Here is a 19,135-nt window from a genome sequence, read left to right as displayed (position 1 = left end):
TACTGGGGTAAATATGACTAGCATGTTCTGCAAGCACCTCCATCAACTCCACCATATGGTACTGGGTCGAACCCTCCTTTAGCAGCAGGCATGGTCGGAATAGCCAATTTCCGATTCCGTGGTAATTCCGCATACCGCCACTACCGAAATTCCGCTACCGTTTCATTCCGAGGGAATTCCTGAGCCGTTCCGCGGAATTCCGAAATACACGGAATTCCGTCAGAAAATTTTAAAACTCCTTTCCCGTTGATACGCCTTTTTTTTAATTTTGTTTTTGTTACTAAATGTGATCTTCACCACTTTCAGGTGTGCATCTTAATAGGCATGGGCAAATAAGTAGGTGGGACACTCATTCAGGACCCTTACCACTATAGTTCATCCTCTATTCGTTTAATAGGCCTTGTAGCAAATGACACAGAATGGAATTAAAGCAGTGATAGCCAAGCATATCACTGGTCTTCTATATGCAGTGCAATTAAACGTCAAGAAAATATTCAAGATAATATCACACCTTATCCGCCCAGTTTTGTTTTCCTGAACGTCAGACTTAATGCATACACATCCTGCATTACTTCAATTTATTTTTAAGGTAGGTAGTTTATCTTTTAAGTTTTTTAAAGGAACGCATTAAAACTTCATCTCCTCAGCAAGCTGTTCCCGATTTTTAGTTTTTGTCTCATTAACTTCTACAATAGAGCCAAGAACAGATGAGGTCTGAGCCCTTAACTAGGCTCATTAGCAATGGCCCAAGATGATTGCTTGGGCTGCCATAAAAACAGGCAGCATCTTCCAAACTAAAAGACTGTCCAACTGACTCCATAGCCCAGGATTTACATAGTACTCTCTACTTGTGCTAAACGAACCCGGCAATGGGAAAAACAGGCTGCTACTGCTAAACTCTATCTGTAAATGCACTCTGACCGGGGGGAGCTTTCTAAATCACGTATATGAAAGAAGTTGTTAAAGCACACCTGAACTGAGAGGGATATGGAGGCTGCCATATTTATTTTCTTTTAAACAATACCAGTTTCCTGGCTATCCATCTAGTACTTTTAGCCATAGACCCTGATGAAGAATGCAGATCAGGTGCTCTGACTCAAGTCTGACTGGATTAGCTGCATGCTTGTTTAAGGGTTGTGACTCGCACACTACTAATGCCAGAAGACCAACAGGACTGCCAGACAACTGGTATTGTGTAAAAGGAAATAAATATGGTAGCCTCCATACCCTCTCACTTCAGTTGTCCTTGTCCTTCAGCTGTTGGCCAGCCTCAGAGGCACAATGGGACAAGTGCACAATATGGAGCCGGCCAGCTTTGGGAGCACTTAGGAGGTGAATGAGCAGTACGGAGCCAGCCGTATTTGGAGCAATTGAGGACCTCAGTGCTCCTGGAGCCTTCTGAGGGTCCCCAAAGGCATACATGCTACCGGGCTGACAGTGCTGGATGATGGGTACTGAGAGATGACCAGGAGGGCTCTACAGAGCCTTTCCTCTCCAAACATTTCTGACTTCTTTTTATCTTTGCTTCAGTTTTATATTAAAGAATACTCGGAGATAGGATATAAGCAGCAGCACTCTGTATAATCAGTTAAAGGTTCCATTAACTTAAAGCTGATTTGCCTCTATGAGACGCTCTCTTACTATACAAATAAGTTGAAATACCCTTGCCTTGTTGCAGATATGTGTTGCCATGAATACACGTCAGATGACTAAAGTCTGTCATTGCAAGACTACATACTGTATACACAAAGGAAGACTTTGCATTCACATAGTAATGCTGGTTGTATCCCTGTGTCATCATAGAATGCAAGAAAAGATGGCCACTAGGGGGGACCAAAATGAATACATAAGCAGCCAAACCTGCTTTCCAAAATCATCTCACAAAAGTGAAACTCTAGGACATGTGCTGGATAAGTATCATGCATAGGGTAAGTGCATTATAATTGTTAGTGTGTAAATGTCCTAGTGCTTATTCCGTGTGCACAGGTGGTGAGTAAGGCATGCGGAGCAAAGCTGTGAGAAAGGAGCAAGTCCTAACCTTTGGGGCGGCTCGGTAAGGTCTGACAGCCTTAAAAGCAGCAAAGGAGGTCAGAATTCATAACAAAACAGAGGAGAGAGAGGAAGAGGAGTGTCCAGGAGGGAAATCAAAGGATAGGCAGGAGATGGAGGACGTTGGAAAGTTAGGGTAAAGGGATAAGGGATAAAGGCAAAAGCAACAAGTGGTTTGGAGTGGAAAAAACAAAAGACAGACAGCAGGAACAGGTAGAACAGGAAGGAACAGTGGTGTGAAAAAGCAACAGAGGCAGGAAGTGAAAGAGGGAGCATTGGCGATAAACAGATGGAGTGACGGAGGAGAGAAAACAAACCATGTAGCAGGAGTGAGAGAGCAGCAAGCACAGAAGCTTAATGTCTGAGCAGCAGATCATCAACAAGCAGCAGTGAGACGGGGCAGTGAGGGACGCAGCTAACCAGAGTGATGGACATTAAAACACACAGCGACAAAGAGTCCAGCAGAATTGGCTTTAATAAGGGATCTCGCTCTGCTGTTCTAGGCATTAAAACACTCATTATGGCAAACTGGCAAGCCAGTCAGTCGCTGTTCTGGTTTTGGAAAACAGGGGTGCTAAGAGATCTTATTTCTCAAAGTTCCACAGTACTGAGCTGAAGCTGACAAACATGCAAGCCTAGTTATAATGACATTTAACACAATGGGGAACTTAACATCTGGACACCTGCATTTGCTGGGGGACAGGGGGGGACGGGGGAAGATAGTAGCAGATTACAGCTGCCGCTTACCTATTTTGGCTCCTTTCTTTAGAAGGGCAACAACAACAGAAGTGTTCCTGCAACCTACTGCTCTGTCCAGCGGACGCATTCCACTGTAGTCCACGTGTTCAATCATAGCACCATGATCCACAAGAAACTGGACCTACAGATAGACAAGAGACATACGTGCATCAGTGGAAGAGAAGACTGCAATAGAACTACAGAAAACCAGGAAACAAACCTGCAATAGGACACCATTTTCCAAAACGCCATTCCTGTTAATTCTGACTCTAATGATGTACACAATCTAATTTTTAAGCAATTCCATAGCATGATCAGACACTTTATCAAAGTTCTGTCGAGTAGCTTAATCCTCCTGTCGGTTAATTTTTTCTGCCACATAGGCAGAAAAAAAACAATTTTTTGTTTCATGTAAAGCTACCAGAGTGGTAGCTACATGAAACACCACTAGAGAGCGCATGTTTCCCTCTAGTGCGATTGTCACCGGCATCAATAGCAAACAGGGGAACGCATATATAACACGTTCCCCTGTTTGGCTTCTCCTGTCGCCATGGCGACGATCGGAATGACGTCATGGACGTCAGCCGACGTCCTGACATCAGACGCCTCCGATCCAGCCCATAGCGCTGCCTTGAACTCAGAGCGGCGGCAATCAAGCTGTGCGCGCGGCTAGCAAAGTGCTAGCTGCGCGCACAGCACTTTAAATGGGGCAAATCGCCCCACCAGGGGCAGAGATATCCTCCTGCGCGGCATAGCCCAAGCTCAGCTCGGGCTTACCGCCAGGAAGGTTAACCCTTTAGTAGCCAATTTATTTAGAGGCTAGCAAGTACTCCAGGCCTATTTTAGCACATTTTGTATTTCTTAATTGTTACAGCTCCTTTCTTCTAACTCGTACTTCTATAATGTGCTTTTATGACCACTTGTCACTAGGGGGCAGTGTGAGACAGTAACAGAGGACTTCTGCTATAGTTTCTGTAAGCAGGGAGATATCAAAGCATTCCATAAATTTACAGCACAACGAGTTCTGCCAACTGAGCTCAAAAGCAGTGAACTTATTTGAAACGAGATAACTATTGAAACTGTTAATGAGCTAATCACCTTTAAATATTCTCTAGAATTGTAGTTTAAACTTAGATGAACCGGCTGAAACCAGACACCATTCACTGGCTTTCTTCTGCTTGATCAAGAGCAAGATAATCACATCCATAATCATTTTTACCAGCACCCATGTCCAATTATTTCATCTCATCTAGAGATAGTTAATGAGATAGATAATCTCGAGGTGATGCAGGATTATACTAATTTTGTACACACCTTGAAAATGGACGAATCAAATTCCACTTTATCGATTCATTTTCAAGTTGCATACATTTGCATACAAAGTTTACATAATCCTGCTTCAGCTTGGAACGGTTTGCATCTCATTGGCCGGTCTCTTGCAATGGATCAAATGCAGTTAATTGATTGATTTAGAGAATCATAACACTATACTCTAAATTCTATTAGTAAGATATCCCACATATTTTGAATGATCAATCTGTTAAAGCATCGTAGCCCTTACAAAGTATAATTAATGGCTGCTCTAAATCAGTGGTACCGAAACTGTGTTCTGTGCAAATTTATGTGGAGTTTCTGGTCTATGCAATGAAACCCCATTATCCGGCACTGACGGGGATCGGCTAATGATAGATAAGTGTGCTTGCTGGTTGCTTGAGACTCAATAGGCCTAGCTAAAAAACAGCGCTATATCGCACTCTATATACATGCCATGAAATCTGTTTTAAAAATGAAATACAGTAATCAAAAACAAATTAAGACAAAAAGACATGCGTAATGTAACTGGCTTATTACTGCATAAAACAGTGTAAAAGTAGCTTTAAAGAGAACCCGAGGTGGGGCTCTTAAGCCCCGTCTACACGGGGAGAGGTTGTAGCGATCCGGCGGCTCGATTAGCCGCCGGATCGCCTCTTCCGCGTGCCCGCCGCGTCCCCGCTCCGCATTCGATTCCCCGCTTGTCCCCGCCGGCGCCGCTTATCTTCCGCTCGATTCCCTGCCATTGTCCCCTCGCGGGGAGCGAGCAGGGAATCAGCGGTGCGGAGATCCGTCCTGTCGGATCTTATCAATCGAGCCGCATCAGCGGCTCGATTGATAAGGAGCATCGCGGCCGCATCTACTCGTGTAGATGCGGCTTAAGAATGATATCCGCACACAGAGGCTGGGTCTGCCTATACTGCCCAGCCTCTGTTGCTATCTCAATCCCCCCTAAGTTCCCCCTGCACTCTACTATGCCCTCACAAAGCGGCGAGAGTGACACTACATAGGTAAACACAGCCCGCTGCGTGTCAGCAGCGCGGCTGTGTTTTATGGGGGACAGCAGAGTGCAGGGAGAACTTAGGGGGGATTGAGATAGCAACAGAGGCTGGGCAGTATAGGTAGACCCAGCCTCTGTGTGCAGATATTCTTAGAACCCCACCTTGGGTTCTCTTTAAGCATATTGCAAGGCCATGATTATTTTTTCTGGTTGCTAGAGACTTCTGGATAACAGTTCTGGATAAATGGGGTTTGTTGCAAGCCAGGTGAATCTGTGCTTGTACAGTAAAGCAGCCCATACACTCAGCCGATTTTCTGGCCGATCGATCGATCGCAAATCGGTTGGCCAATCGACCGATCGACGGCCGATTTCGATCGATTTCGATGGATTTCCATCGAACTTGCAGGGTGGAAAATTTAGGTCGATCTGATGAGATTGCTTATCAGTTTTCATTGGCCTTAATGGAAATCTGATGGCAAAAAAATGCCATCAGATCGAATTTCAATAGATTTCAAACTGAAATCTATTGGATTTCTATCCTGGTAAAAAATGTTCTAAAAACGCATCAGATAGATCATCAGATGCATTTCTTATCTATCTGCTGCCAATCTGACGAGTGTATGGGCACCTTAAGAGTGATATGCTATTCTATCCCCAGTGGCTTTGTTTGCTGTGCTATGTTCACTCTAATATTCAAAGGGGGTGGGCGTTCCCGGGCTTAAGTTTATAATGGTCATGCTTACTGACTGTAGAGGCACTTACCAGCTGAAGGGGTGGACAACGGCTAGGAAAAGATTTTCAAACTGACTATTCAACAGGAGCACCAAAACTGCCTCAACTATACCTAAAGAGTGTAGTAAAATAATCTCTATTAGACACTCCTGGCAATAAAACCAAAGGGTTAGGCAGCATAGCCCTTTGGTTTTACTTATTTTTATTGCCTAGAGTGGCTAATAAAGATATCCTCGTGATAGCCGGCTCATGATATTTGAGGCAGTTTAGGTGTTCCTGTGGACTCTTGATTCCTTCTTTGAAGGCTCTTACGGCATTCATTCCCAACACTCCCAGTTGCTAGTGTGAATGTAGCCTAAATGTCAGAATAAACTGCTCTTGTAGTGACATTGCTCCAGATGCAATCTGAACTCCGTACAAAGTGCTAAAATGGAGAACAGATGATTTTTATGTACATCAGCACTCCTGGGTCCTGTTCTGCTACCTTGTGTGACAGCGGTTTCATGGTTGAACTGTTGCTTCAAGAGATTTCCATTTCAGAATAGCAGAACTAACAGGTGACGGGAGCAGGGCAGAAATCTGACAAACCATTCTGTTTCAAAGATTGTATCTTATTATCATACATTCTCACTGAAAGATACAGTTTCTCAGTAAATGTGTGTCTAACTGGATTGCTCGATTTAATGCACTAAGTATCCATGGATATTTAGGGGAAACGTCCATATACCTTCTTGCGGTGTAACGTATATCATGGTTATCTGACTAACGCAAAAAGAATTAAAGCAATGCCTGAAATAACCAAGCTATAGTTTATCAGAAGATCCAAACGTATTAATAAATGTACTAAAAATGTGTGTCCCTGTGTATAGAGGTTTTCTGTGCAATATGTCCAGCTGTGATTGTTATCTTTTCTACATACATAATAGGCCTTTTACAAAACTTCCACCACCGATGAACATGTGGCCAGTCAGAGAGTCGATTGGAAGTCCAATACGAGCAACGGTGGGAGGAGTTCCTCAGCCCCGACTTGCTCAGCCCAGGCATACACTGTACAAGCATAGAATCTAACACAAACCTATTAAATTGTTTAATATCTGATTATGTATTGTCAGGAACACTAGATCTCTGTAGTAGCGATGCTGGTAGTGGAGTCAGTGGCCTCAATTCACAGAGCATTATCAAACGTTTATCAAACACTTTATCAAACGCAGTGTTCTCCCCAGGATCAATCATTTGGGCGGAGCGCCCAGGTAAGATAAGTTACCGCCCGGCTGATGAAATCTCTGTCACTGCGAGCCGCACTCTTTACTGACAAGTGCCCGGCTGTCAGGATGTGCTTCTTCCCCTCTGCACATGAGATCTCGTGCTTCCCGGGCGAGCTCCTGCACTGATTGGCTCAGCGCATGGTAAGAGGTGTGACCATAGCGCTAGCTGCCGACTGTCACTGCAGAGTCCAGACTAGGCTCGTGACTGTGTAGTGTGTATAAGCTGTGTGGGGATGTGCTGGGCAGAGACTAGAGGCAGGCAGAGCGCAATCATTGACCGGCTGAACGTGTTAATTTATGTGCACGAAGTTCAGCGTATAAAGCGGGACGGAGCAGTGCGGTGGTCTGTGATTTATAGCACAGGGGAGAAACACGTGCTGGAGTCATAGGGGAGCTGACAGCAGGATGGAGAAGTGTGGTGGGCTGTGATTTATAGCAGGAGGATCCCGGGCAGGTCATGGTGAGAGATGGAATGCTGTGTGGAGTCAGCCACAATGTAAACTGCAGACTTAACTGTGTGAGAGCCAGTGGCTGTGGGAGCACATAGCTCTCTTGTTATATATGTGTGCTTGTGTCCTGAAAGTCCTGTGTCCTGACTGCAATCCTTCATAATCATAAATAAATCTTTCCTGGACTCCTATGGGTCTGTTCTGCCTATGCAAGCCAGGGAGGAGCTGATATATCACACAGTGCGAGACCCCTCCTCCATACAACCCAAAGAAAGATGGTTCCCTGTCCATTTGCAGCAGCCAGTCATGTACACTCAATCCACTAGCAACACAGTGTGAGGCATCTAGTATGAACCCCTCACCCACAACACCTGCACCAAGGGTGAGATCTCCCTCCCCACCTGATAGCTGTCAGTGGTATTATCTCCACCCACATCCAGTAGCACTCGGCGCAACCTTCTCCCTCACCTAGTATTACCCAGGGTGATCAAAATACCCCACCTGACACTTTTTGTGATCCTCTACAACAGGGGTCTCAAACTCCATTTGCGTCCCTTGATACAATATTTTGTGGCCCTCGCCGGCAAAAGCTTCCTTATAGTTCGCTTCAGTGCTCCCAAGTAATCCGCCGCATCCCCGCCGCTAAACGAGGGCTGCAGAGCCCCCAAATCGCCCGGGGGGCAATCCGCCGGCATTTCCTGGAAGGGGCAGAGCTAAAAGCTCTGCCCCTCCTGACGTCAATCGCCACACGGATCGCCGCCTCTCCCCGCCCCTCTTTGTGAGGAAGAGTGAGAGGGGCGGGCAGAGGCGGCGATGCGCCGCGATTGTGAAATTCCTTATGCGGCCCAGCCTCATCCTGACTTTGCCTCCTGCGGCCCCCCAGGTAAATTGAGTTTGAGACCCCTGCTCTACAAACACACACTTGTCCCAACTCCCCAGCAAACCAATCACCCACCCACCCACCCCACGTGACCCTCTCCTCCACTCCCTTACTTCCCCACCCGGCTACTTTTTCATGCCACCCGGCTGGCAAAGATTTCTGGGGAGAACACTGAAACGTTTGATAATTTACCTCATGGGTAAAATCTCATTTTAAATTCACTAAAGTGTTATATATTTATCAAATGTTTTACTGATAAAACGTTCAACAAATATATAACACCTTAGTGAGATTTTACCCATGAGGTAAATTATCAAACGTTTGATAAAGTGTTTGATAAACGTTTGATAATGCTCCGTGAATTGAGGCCAGTGTGGGGTTTTGGAGGGGGCTGCAGCGATACACGAGAAATGGCCTCACAGCTTTGCACTGCGTCGTACAGATCCAAATCCCGTGGCAGTGGCAATGCAATCACTATTTTGAATATCATGAAGTCTATAAAAGGATGGATGATGCTGTTTACCTGATCTGTGTGCTTAGCTTCACAATCAACTGATTCGCCAATCACAATTAGAGATGAGTGCAAGAAGGTACAAATAGTATTGATTGTATCAATTTTCTCTGCTCTAATCAGTATTAAAACATTGCACAGCCTCCAACTTACTGTGTATGGATGTTTTAGGTCAGATTGATCTAGCACAAGATTTACTCACCACTTCAGCATCTCCATAGAAGGCTGCGAGATCCAGAGGTGTCCGTCCATTTTTGTCAGCATGGTCAGTGACCGCACCACTTTCCACCAGTGATCTCACAACAGCAAGATGCCCCTTGAGACAGGCCCAACTTAGAGATGTCAGACCCTCCTTATCCATGAGGCCTATGGAAGCTCCTGTAAGACACAAAAACGTCATCTCTCCGGGACTAAACGCACACTATTACTAACATATCAAATAGATATTGCTTTAAGTAGAACTGTAACCAAGGATTGAAAGGATACCCGAAGTGACATGATGAGATAGACATGTGTATGTACAGTGCCTAGCACACAAATAACTATGCTGTGTTCCTTTTTTTCTTTCTCTGTCTGAAAGAGTTACATATCAGGTATGTAAGTGGCTGACTCAGTCCTGAAGGAAGTGAGTACAGTGTGACCCTCACTGATAAGAAATTCCAACTATAAAACACTTTCCTAGCAGAAAATGGCTTCTGAGAGCAAGAAAGAGATAAAAAGGGGAATTTCTTATCAGTGAGGGTTACACTGTAGTCGCTTCCTGTCTGTGTCAGCCACTTACATACCTAATATTTAACTCTTTCAGACAGAGAAAAAAAAAGGAACACAGCATAGTTATTTGTGTGCTAGGCACTGAACATACACATGTCTATCTCATCATGTCACTTCGGGTATCCTTTAACCATTCCAATCAGTAGCCAATTACGCCTTTCATTCCAATCAGTAGGCAATTACGGTGTGGAGGAGGGGGGGGTTGTGTTGTTGATATTGTGGTGAAACCCCTCCCACAGTGTGATGTCATGACAATGGTTCTGACAGTTTGCTGAACCTCGCTGCATTATGGGAAATAACGGCTTTTCACCACTGCCAAGCAAGCAATATCTCCCTCTGTGCACTGACTGAACTCCCAGTAAAGAACATTCCACACAGATCACCTGACAGAACTAAAGATGCCCCCACCAGTAACAAATTTCAGAATGTAAATCGGGAGAGGAAAGATTTTACAATTGGCAGACACTGACTAAATCTATAAATGAAAATTGTAAACCGCAAAGCAATTTTGTTCATTATGTTAGCTTCACTACAGTTCCTATTTAAAACACGATAGGGAAAGGTGGAAAATAATGCAGGAATTACATGTAACAGTTTTCTATTATGCTTTGAAAGCATTTCATCTATATGTCCCCTAGTCACAAAGCATGAATATTAACAAATAGGATTTGTAAGGACTTCATTAACACAGTTATGACTCTTGTAACACAAGGATACCACCCTATTAACTGTTTGGCAGAATGTTTGTTACAACATGTACCTCTTAGTGATGTTTGCTCAGCACTCTCTATTAAGCATATCATCATCTCAAGCAACTTTGACACAAATATAGACATATTGTTTTTAGATATTTCAACTATTCCATAATAAAGCTTATTTATACCAGATTTTTTTTTTAAATCACAATACTCACTGTAATAGATGACAATTTCAAGTATCCCTTAAAGCCAACCCCAAAGATTGCAGAAGTAAGCAAGCCACATGTTGAGAACCTAGCTATTCGATCATTAGAGGACTCACTTATAAACCACGGAAAACTCAGGGTTGGGGGGTTCTTCCCAGTAATGCTTCTGCAGGGAATCTGCTCAGTTTCTCTTCTAGTACTGTATAGATTAGTTAGCAAATTTATATCCCAAGTTGGTGAGCCTTGGGGCAGGTCCACCAATTGTGGAGAAGGGTCCCAGGATCTTTTCAGCCTTGAAAGCAACCAACACTATTGTCTGGTCTATATTTTGCAGTTTTATCGGGTGTTGGGTACCACTGCCTGAAGACATCATCGTTTCTTTTTACTATATTTGAACTAAGAGTTACCAGGGATTGTTCTCCACAGCGCATGTTTAAGTTGTCATTGGAATGCCAAAGGGGCGCAGCCACCTCGACCGCCCTCGAGGAGTAAGGGTTTTTACCTCCATATCAGGCTGTTGCTTGGCCTTTCTGTGCAGCCTGGTAGTACATCGTAATAGGAAGACATAGCCCCTCATCTCAATTTAGTCCTACAACCTGGGGTTTATAGGACACCATACAAATCATAGCCTTGAGGTCTGAGTAGGGACCTGGACCAGGAGAACCCTGAAGGTATAAACCAATTTAGGGAATACAGTCATCTCCTCGGCGATGAGGTGAAAAATTGTTTTCAGCATTCTATCAAGTGCCTGTGATCTGAGAACAGCTTAGGGTATATTCCACTGCACACGGTTTAGCATGTGTCTGTTGTAAGAATGCCAAAGTAAAGCAACTTATCCTGTTCCCACTGAAAGGCAAATGAGGACTGCAGAACCTTGAGAGTGGCACATGGGAGGTTACGTTTGTGAATACAGAGACAAGTTTAGAAAGGAAGAATAGTGGAAGGAATAACTAGATTAGCCACTGTTAATATAATGGCATAAAAGTGTGTTCGGTAAACAAAATCCAGGTGGGAAAATACGGCATTCGGTATTTTAGACTTCTGTGTGCTCATTGATAAAAATGTTTACAGTTGTGATAGCAGTGCGGTGATTTCCCGAACTAGGCTGGCGGTATGTTTGCGTAACATGAAAAGCTGCCGAGTTGATACATTTTCTCTGTGCAGACAGCGTTACTATAAAAGAGGCAGCCGCAGCTTCCCTTTACATGTGCATTTTTTAAAAGTTGCCTTTGTTTGCCCCGAATCTGCGCTGAATCTGTCTATTACTCTTTCTAAACAATCAATTTAATTGCCACAGCATAGAACTTCAAGAAATGTTACACATGCAGGCTTTCCGATGTGAAATTTATCTGAAAACAGGTACCCAAGGGGTTAAAAAACACAGCCTGGGTATTCCGGAATGCCTTTTTTTGTTCTGCTCTCACTGCTGCTGCCTGTGAGGTCTGTCTCCATTAACTTAGCTGTTATCTGCATGCTTATCGCCTCTTCTAAGGGAGCGGTATTCCCCGTCCTGAAACCGGCCTGCTCTAATCTTTATGAATTGACATACAGTAAGTGACATGTGTTGAGATAATCCCCGCACAAGGCGGTAATTTATCGCTCTGCTCGGGAATGTCAGATTTTCATGCGGAAACAGCTTTTATGAATGGACACTTTGCTAAGTGCTCGGTAAAGTCAGCTGTTTTCAGCAATACCGCATGCGGGAATGCTTTATGAATGATAGCCAATTTTAGCTATTACAGGCATATCTTACAAGTGCTGTATGGTACTTCAAACCATTATACCAGTCTGTGTTCAAGGCCAGATTTATACTGTTTCTGCCCCTAGGCCAAGTATGTTGGGGCTCCCCTTCCCAGTGGAGCATTACGACTCTTTTTCCATATGAAGCCCCCTCTTCCATGCGTATCATCCATTTACTGCAAATGGGGAGAAAAACACAAAAAGGGCAGCTAACGTCCAAGAGTTTTATATGAAAGATGGGGATCTTTCATATAAAACTCTCAGACATTAGCTGCCCTTTTTGTGTTTCTCCCCATTTGCAGCCTTCTTTTTCCTATGTAGCAACCCCTATTTCATGTCCAGGTGCCCCCTTGGGCTGCAGCTGCCTAAGACCCGGGCCTTTGTGGCCATTCTAGAAATCCAGCCCTGTCTGTATTTATATCATGAAGTTACTGGTTCTATTGCAAATGCTAATCGGGATGGTGAAAGTGGGCACCCTTGTTGAGTGTCATGTGATATGTTCAACAGAAAGGATCAAAACTCGGAGATATTGAACACTGGATTGTGGATTCTGGTAAAAAAAAAAGTCCCCAACCCAGGTCAGGAAGCCCCATTTGCATAGAAGATTAAACCGGTATTTCCAGGAAACCAAGTTTCCCTGTCTCAAGTGACAGCAGCATCATTAACTTTTGTTATTTGGATCAGGTGTAGGAGATATCTAGTGATTTCCTGCTCTCTGATAAAGCCAACTTAGCCCTTTTATACCTAAAAGGGGCACAAGAACTATTCATACTTGTTGGATTTATGTCAGCAAGTATGTTTGTGTCAGTAAGTAAGGGGGGGGGGGGGGGGGGATAGTATGTGTAGTCCTTTGATAGTTTGGATGTCCTCTCCAGAAATTGATTAGGGAACAGTTTAATGCCAGGTACACACGATACGTTTTTGCTTTCGATAGATTATTTCCGTCATGTCCGATATTACTTTTGTTTTACTGCTCAATTTCTCAGAAGTGAGTGGAAATTGATAAGAAAAGGTAAGAGAATTGAGCGGGAATAACGAGTTGAAAATCGATCGAATGGAAAAACGACAGGAAAAACGCATCGTGTGTACCTAGCATACGATGTGTTTGAGATTCCTATCTATTTGCAGGTCCAGGAAGTGGTTTGTGTCACGTCAACTATGGTTCTCTTATGTGTAGGACTTGACAAGGGGACACAAAGCTTATTTGTTTAAAGTTAGGAGTATGATTAGTGGTTAGGGTGATAAAGTGCCGTGCCTTGAGCAGTTTTTATTAAAATTAGGCAGTGGGCTTCAGGCTTTTATCTCTTTAGTGCACACAAAGTTAGCCGAGCTCCATAGTGCCATGAGGCAGATTCATTGTGGCCCTTAAATAGCTGTGAGCAGACTTAGTGGACCTATTTTGGGAATGTGGACTTACATCAAAGGCATTCTTTTCATACATATACAGTGTGTGTGTGGTGTGTGTGGTGTCTGTGTGTGTGTCGGTGTGTGTGTAGTGTGTGTGTCTGTGTGTGTGTGTGCAGTGTGTGTGTCTGTGTGTGTGTGTGTGTGTGTGTGTGTGTCTGTGTGTGTGTGTGTCTGTGTGTGTGTGTGTCTGTGTGTGTGTGTGTCTGTGTGTGTGTGTGTCTGTGTGTGTGTGTGTCTGTGTGTCTGTGTGTGTGTGTGTGTCTGTGTGTCTGTCTGTCTGTCTGTCTGTGTGTGTGTAGTGTGTAGTGTGTGTAGTGTGTGTAGTGTGTGTAGTGTGTAGTGTGTAGTGTGTGTGTGTGTGTGTGTGTGTGTGTGTGTGTGTGTGTGTGTGTGTGTGTGTGTGTGTGTGTGTGTGTGTTTTAAACTACACACTAGTTCCAGCAGTGTTCGTATTGAGTTCATTAAATGTCTTGCCAAATGTACCAAAGTCTACATTAGTCAGTAAGGATTATCACTGAGGTGCAAATACATTTGAGATAATTGGAAATTATGCTAATTATGAAAATCTATTGTAAATGTAAATCTTGCAGTGGAAGCTTCTGATTGGTCTATTTTTAAGTTGTATAGATTTGCAATATTTATTCTAGTAAATCTGCATCAATCTAGTAAGATTTGAACATGTGTGAGTGCTTTATCTCTGAGAAGAGTCATGTTGTCAGCAGAGCAATCAATTGGAAACAATAAAGCCATATACACATTTTTGAAGACTGTCACCCGCTGGGATCTGGAGTAGATACCGCAGGCAACAGTTTGTGGTCAAGGTCTGTACAGACACATCACTAGTCTAGAGAATTCCAATGTGTCTGTTACCATGGAGCGTGGCAGAAAGATGTGGAGCTTCTGGAAGTCGGGGTGAAAAAGAGGGTAATGTGCTCAGGAGTCAGTCAGCTGTCGCTAAAGATCCAGCATGCCAGATCTTTATCCCACACTTAAGGCCCATACACACGTCGGATTTTAGCGAACGACCCGTCTTTTGAACGTTCCCTCGTTCGGACGTTTCCGCGTCAAATCCGACGTGTGTAAAGACTATCGTTCGGGTGATAAGACTGGTTACCAGCGATCCGCCGGGCGGATCGCTGGTAACCAGTCTTATCACCCGAACGATAGTCTGTACACACGTCGGATTTGACGCGGAAACGTCCGAACGACGGAACGTTCAAACGACGGGTCGTTCGCTAAAATCCGACGTGTGTATGGGCCTTAAGTGTCCCTTATTGGCAGAGTTTAATCCAGTAAGTGTACACAGCTTCAAAGCAGAGGGTGCAGAACAAAAGCAGAAGGTGGTTGGACAGATTAGTCACCTATCAGTACCTGGGCACTAGTTGCCAAGTACTGCACATCTTGCCTTTTCTACATAAAGTGGCAGGCTTACTTCAGCTCCTACTAGGCATGGAAAGGTCAGAAGAAAGACGGTTATAGTACAGCTATAATAAAGGTAGAGGACTTTACAAACCTTGTGCCAGCAGAAACTCCACAGTGGCTACATGTCCTTCTGAAGCAGCTGTCATTAACGGAGTGCGACCCTGCTTGTCTGCCATGTTAACATCAGCGCCATGTGTAAGCAGCAAGTCCACAATCTGTAAAATCAGAAGTTCATTAGTTATGTCTTTATCGTGTGTTTGTGGCTAGATGACAATCTGACCATCAGTAAAGTTACCTGCCAGTGTCCCTGTCGGACAGCACTAAATATTGGAACAACGCCTCTCCGGTTAGGCTGAGATACCGCAGCCCCCTGTTCCAGGAGTAGTCTGCAGACCTCAAGCTTTCCACGGCCCGCAGCAGCAGTAAGAGCTGTAACAAGAGGTCATGACAATTTAAAACAATAATGTAGAAAAAAAGGTGAAGAAGAGAAGATAGAAGGTAGGAAACCATGAGGTACGTCCATTACAGTGAAATGATATCAGAGTGACAGAAAAGTAGTCAAGACTGTTCTTTCTGCAGTACTTACCTGTCTCTCCCCACAGTCCATCAAAGCTGTTGATCTGAGCTCTCTGTTCCTCCTCCTCATCCTTTTCTGGGAGGTCCAGAAGGTAAGAGACAATCTGAAAACAATGACACATATACCTAATGGTCAGAAATTAAAGAGGAACTCTACCCCAGGACTGAACTTCATTCCTATCAGTGGCTGATGCCCTCTTTCCCACAAGAAATCTTCACCTTTTCTCAAATAGTGCATCAGGGACATCTGTATGGCTGAAATTGTGGTGAAACCCCTCCCACAGAGTGATGTCAGAGCTGCCTGTGAAATTCAGTGCATTGTGGGAAATAACAGCCTGGTAAACAGAATCTCCCTCTGTGCATAGAACGCTCAGTAAAAAAACATTCTCACTTGGCACAACTAAAGAGGTCACCCATCAGGGATACATTTCAGAATGTAAATCAGGAGAGGAATGATTTTACAATGGACAGACAATGAGTAAATAATTGATAAAGTAATATTGTAAACAATAAGCATTTTTATTCATCATGTTATTTTCAATGGGAACAGCTCAGTGAAGGAGAGGGTAACGGCCAAAAAGTATGACTCGGACCCACTCCAACAGTTGGAGGCAGGTTCAACTTTCATTCTGTGTAAATGTACCTTACTGTACAGAATTTTTTCACAAATTCCTAAATTAGTTAATAATCCGGCACTGTCAGTGCCAGCACTACCATTAAGGGGCCCCTGTTGCCCCAGGGTGCTGCCAGGCCCCCCTGCACCATTTTGGAAGTATTGCAATTCACCTGTCCCAGCATGCTTCATGTCTCCACTGACTGCCTCTTATCCATAACCCTTTGCAAGTCATCATACATAACATAGGTCAGGTCACTGAGATGAGGCAGGCAGCAGGGATAAGGTTGGGGGGGGCACCAATGGAGCAGTGCAGCAGGACAAGTTTGCTGCCACAAATCTTCCAGGGGCCTCTGGAGCACGGCTCAGGGGCCCTGTGGGCTGAATTTGCAGGGGGAAAGGGAGGCCCAGGTTACCTTTGCCCTGGGGCACCATTAGCGCTTGAACTGGCCCCAGGCATTGTGATTATTTTCAGTTAAGGTTGTGTACTGAGAAATCCAAAGTCTAGAAGTATAGTCTACAGAATTATCACACAGAAGGACTGCTATCATGTTCAAGCACCGATCCTTCCTTCCTTGAAGTTTCTGTCTGTGAAAGATCCTGTTGATACAGTACAGCCAATTTGTCTACTTTTTTTTAACGCTGAACTGGCTTCAGCTTGTGAGTGGAATAGGTCTGTTCCTTACCCAGCTTCTATCCTCCCAGGAAGCTGATTCTGTATGATTTAAGGACTGTGTTCTATCCCACATTATTCTATTGATAATTAGAATCCTGTGTGGCAGAACGGTCTAGTCATGCACTGGACCATATGCCTGCAAGAGTCTTAACTGTGTGTCCGTGTGTGTACACCTGTGTGTGTGTGTGTACACCTGTGTGTGTGTACACCTGTGTGTGTGTGTGTACACGTGTGTGTGTGTGTGTGTGTGTGTGTGTGTGTGTGTGTGTGTGTGTACATGTGTGTACATGTGTGTGTGTGTGTGTGTGTGTGTGTGTGTACGTGTGTGTGTGTACGTGTGTGTGCGTACGTGTGTGTGTGTGTGTGTGTGTGTGTGTGTGTGTGTGTGTGTGTGTGTGTGTGTGTGTGTGTGTGTGTGTGTGTGTGTGTGTGTGTGTACATAGACAGAAGAGTGTCCGCACAATGTCCTATGAATCAGGTTCCTTTATTATGGACGTATCCAAACGAGCTCACACATCATATAGTTTGGATACGTACATAATAAAGGAACCTGATTCATAGGACATCGTGCGGACACTCTTCTGTCTATGTTCCTTTGGATTGGCCTGTCCTGGTCCTGCACTGTCCTGAGGTGGTGTGAGCGGTTTTCTCCAGTGGTTTCTATCTGTGTGTGTACACCTGTGTGTGTGTACACACCTTTGTGTGTGTGTGTGTACACCTCTGTGTGTGTGTGTGTACACACCTGTGTGTGTGTGTGTGTGTACACCTGTGTGTGTGTGTGTGTGTGTGTGTATACACGTGTGTGTGTGTGTGTGTGTGTATACACGTGTGTGTGTGTGTGTGTGTGTGTGTATACACGTGTGTGTGTGTGTGTGTGTACACGTGTGTGTGTGTGTGTGTGTGCGTACACCTGTGTGTGCGCGTACACCTGTGTGCGTGTGCGCGTACACCTGTGTGCGTACAACTGTGTGCGTGTGCGCGTACAACTGTGTGCGTACACCTGTGTGTGTGTGTACACACCTGTGTGTGTGTGTGTACACGTGTGTGTGTACACGTGTGTGTGTGTACACGTGTGTGTGTGTACACGTATGTGTGTGTGTGTGTGTGTACACGTATGTGTGTGTGTACACCTGTGTGTGTGTGTGTGTACACCTGTGTGTGTGTGTGTGTGTACACCTGTGTGTGTGTGTGTGTGTACACCTGTGTGTGTGTGTGTACCGGGGTGTGTGTGTGTGCATCGGGGTGTGTGTGTGAGTGTGCATCGGGGTGTGTGTGTGTGTGTGTGTGTGTATCGGGGTGTGTGTGCGTGTGTTTGGGTGTAAAAATCTAGTTCTAGACTGTGAAGCTATTGAAGTGATAAGTAGCATCATAAGTTTTGGTGTGTGTTGACTGCAGGAGTAAATCTTCTACAAGAGTCAGCTTGAGCAAACAGCAGGACCAGTCTTGCTCAGACCCGATTATTATTTTAATGTTTGAAGTACTCCAGGGGGTGCTAAATCAGCAGACAATAAGTAATGTTAATTCACTTTAACAATCACCAAAGCAGCTTAGTGAGGAGTTTTAGCTTCTAATAATGTTATCCACCAATATGAACCCAGAAGGACCCCCCCCCCCCCCCCGGCCCTTCCCTAACACTAGAGGGCAATGCTCTTACCTCTGAGTATCCCATGCTGGCAGCTGCAATCAGGGCCTGCTGGATGGCTTGACTCTTCTTCAGGACTCCTGGCTGCTGTCCAGCAATAGTCCAGTCGCACTGGATAAGGTACTTCACTACCTCTAGGTGGCCTCGCAGAGCAGCATGGACCAGCGCACACTGCCCGTTTTTATCCAAGAGATCCACCTGCGAACACAGAGGAACGCAAACGCAGAAAGATGAGAGAGGAAGTAAAGGAACAAAAATAGTAATGAAGCATTTTTTTTTAATGAAGACAGGGATCAGAGAACACACAGCAGTCAGTTATCAAATTCTATGCTTTTTCTCACTGCGTTTTTCTTTGTTGTCATGTTGTCTGGCAGTCAGTCAACTGTCAAGTGAATAACCTGCAGGCTTGGGCATGTTCCCAGGCAGCAGGTTATGCGGGGGAGAGAACA

General features: G+C 44.6%; 1 protein-coding gene across 11 annotated transcripts in view; it reads right to left on the bottom strand.

The window, feature by feature from the left end:
* The window catches only part of TANC2 (tetratricopeptide repeat, ankyrin repeat and coiled-coil containing 2), an 897,702-nt gene that overhangs the window by 28,514 nt on the left and 850,053 nt on the right, over positions 1-19,135 (bottom strand). For 10 of the 11 annotated variants that reach the window (XM_068263005.1, XM_068263006.1, XM_068263004.1 and 7 more), the window contains 7 exons: positions 18,699-18,884; positions 15,766-15,859; positions 15,475-15,608; positions 15,271-15,394; positions 9,138-9,313; positions 2,797-2,929; positions 2,039-2,068 (listed from right to left, as the gene is read on the bottom strand). In XM_068263005.1, coding sequence (XP_068119106.1) covers positions 2,039-2,068; positions 2,797-2,929; positions 9,138-9,313; positions 15,271-15,394; positions 15,475-15,608; positions 15,766-15,859; positions 18,699-18,884 — 877 coding nt within the window. The remainder of the gene's footprint in view (positions 1-2,038; positions 2,069-2,796; positions 2,930-9,137; positions 9,314-15,270; positions 15,395-15,474; positions 15,609-15,765; positions 15,860-18,698; positions 18,885-19,135) is intronic. The other variant, XM_068263008.1, reaches the window with a different exon arrangement.

This window comes from Hyperolius riggenbachi, chromosome 12 (assembly GCF_040937935.1).
Source record: "Hyperolius riggenbachi isolate aHypRig1 chromosome 12, aHypRig1.pri, whole genome shotgun sequence".
NCBI classification, from domain to species: Eukaryota; Metazoa; Chordata; class Amphibia; order Anura; family Hyperoliidae; genus Hyperolius; species Hyperolius riggenbachi.
Note: the sequence above shows the minus strand (reverse complement) of the source record. Positions and strands in the feature narration are given on the sequence as shown.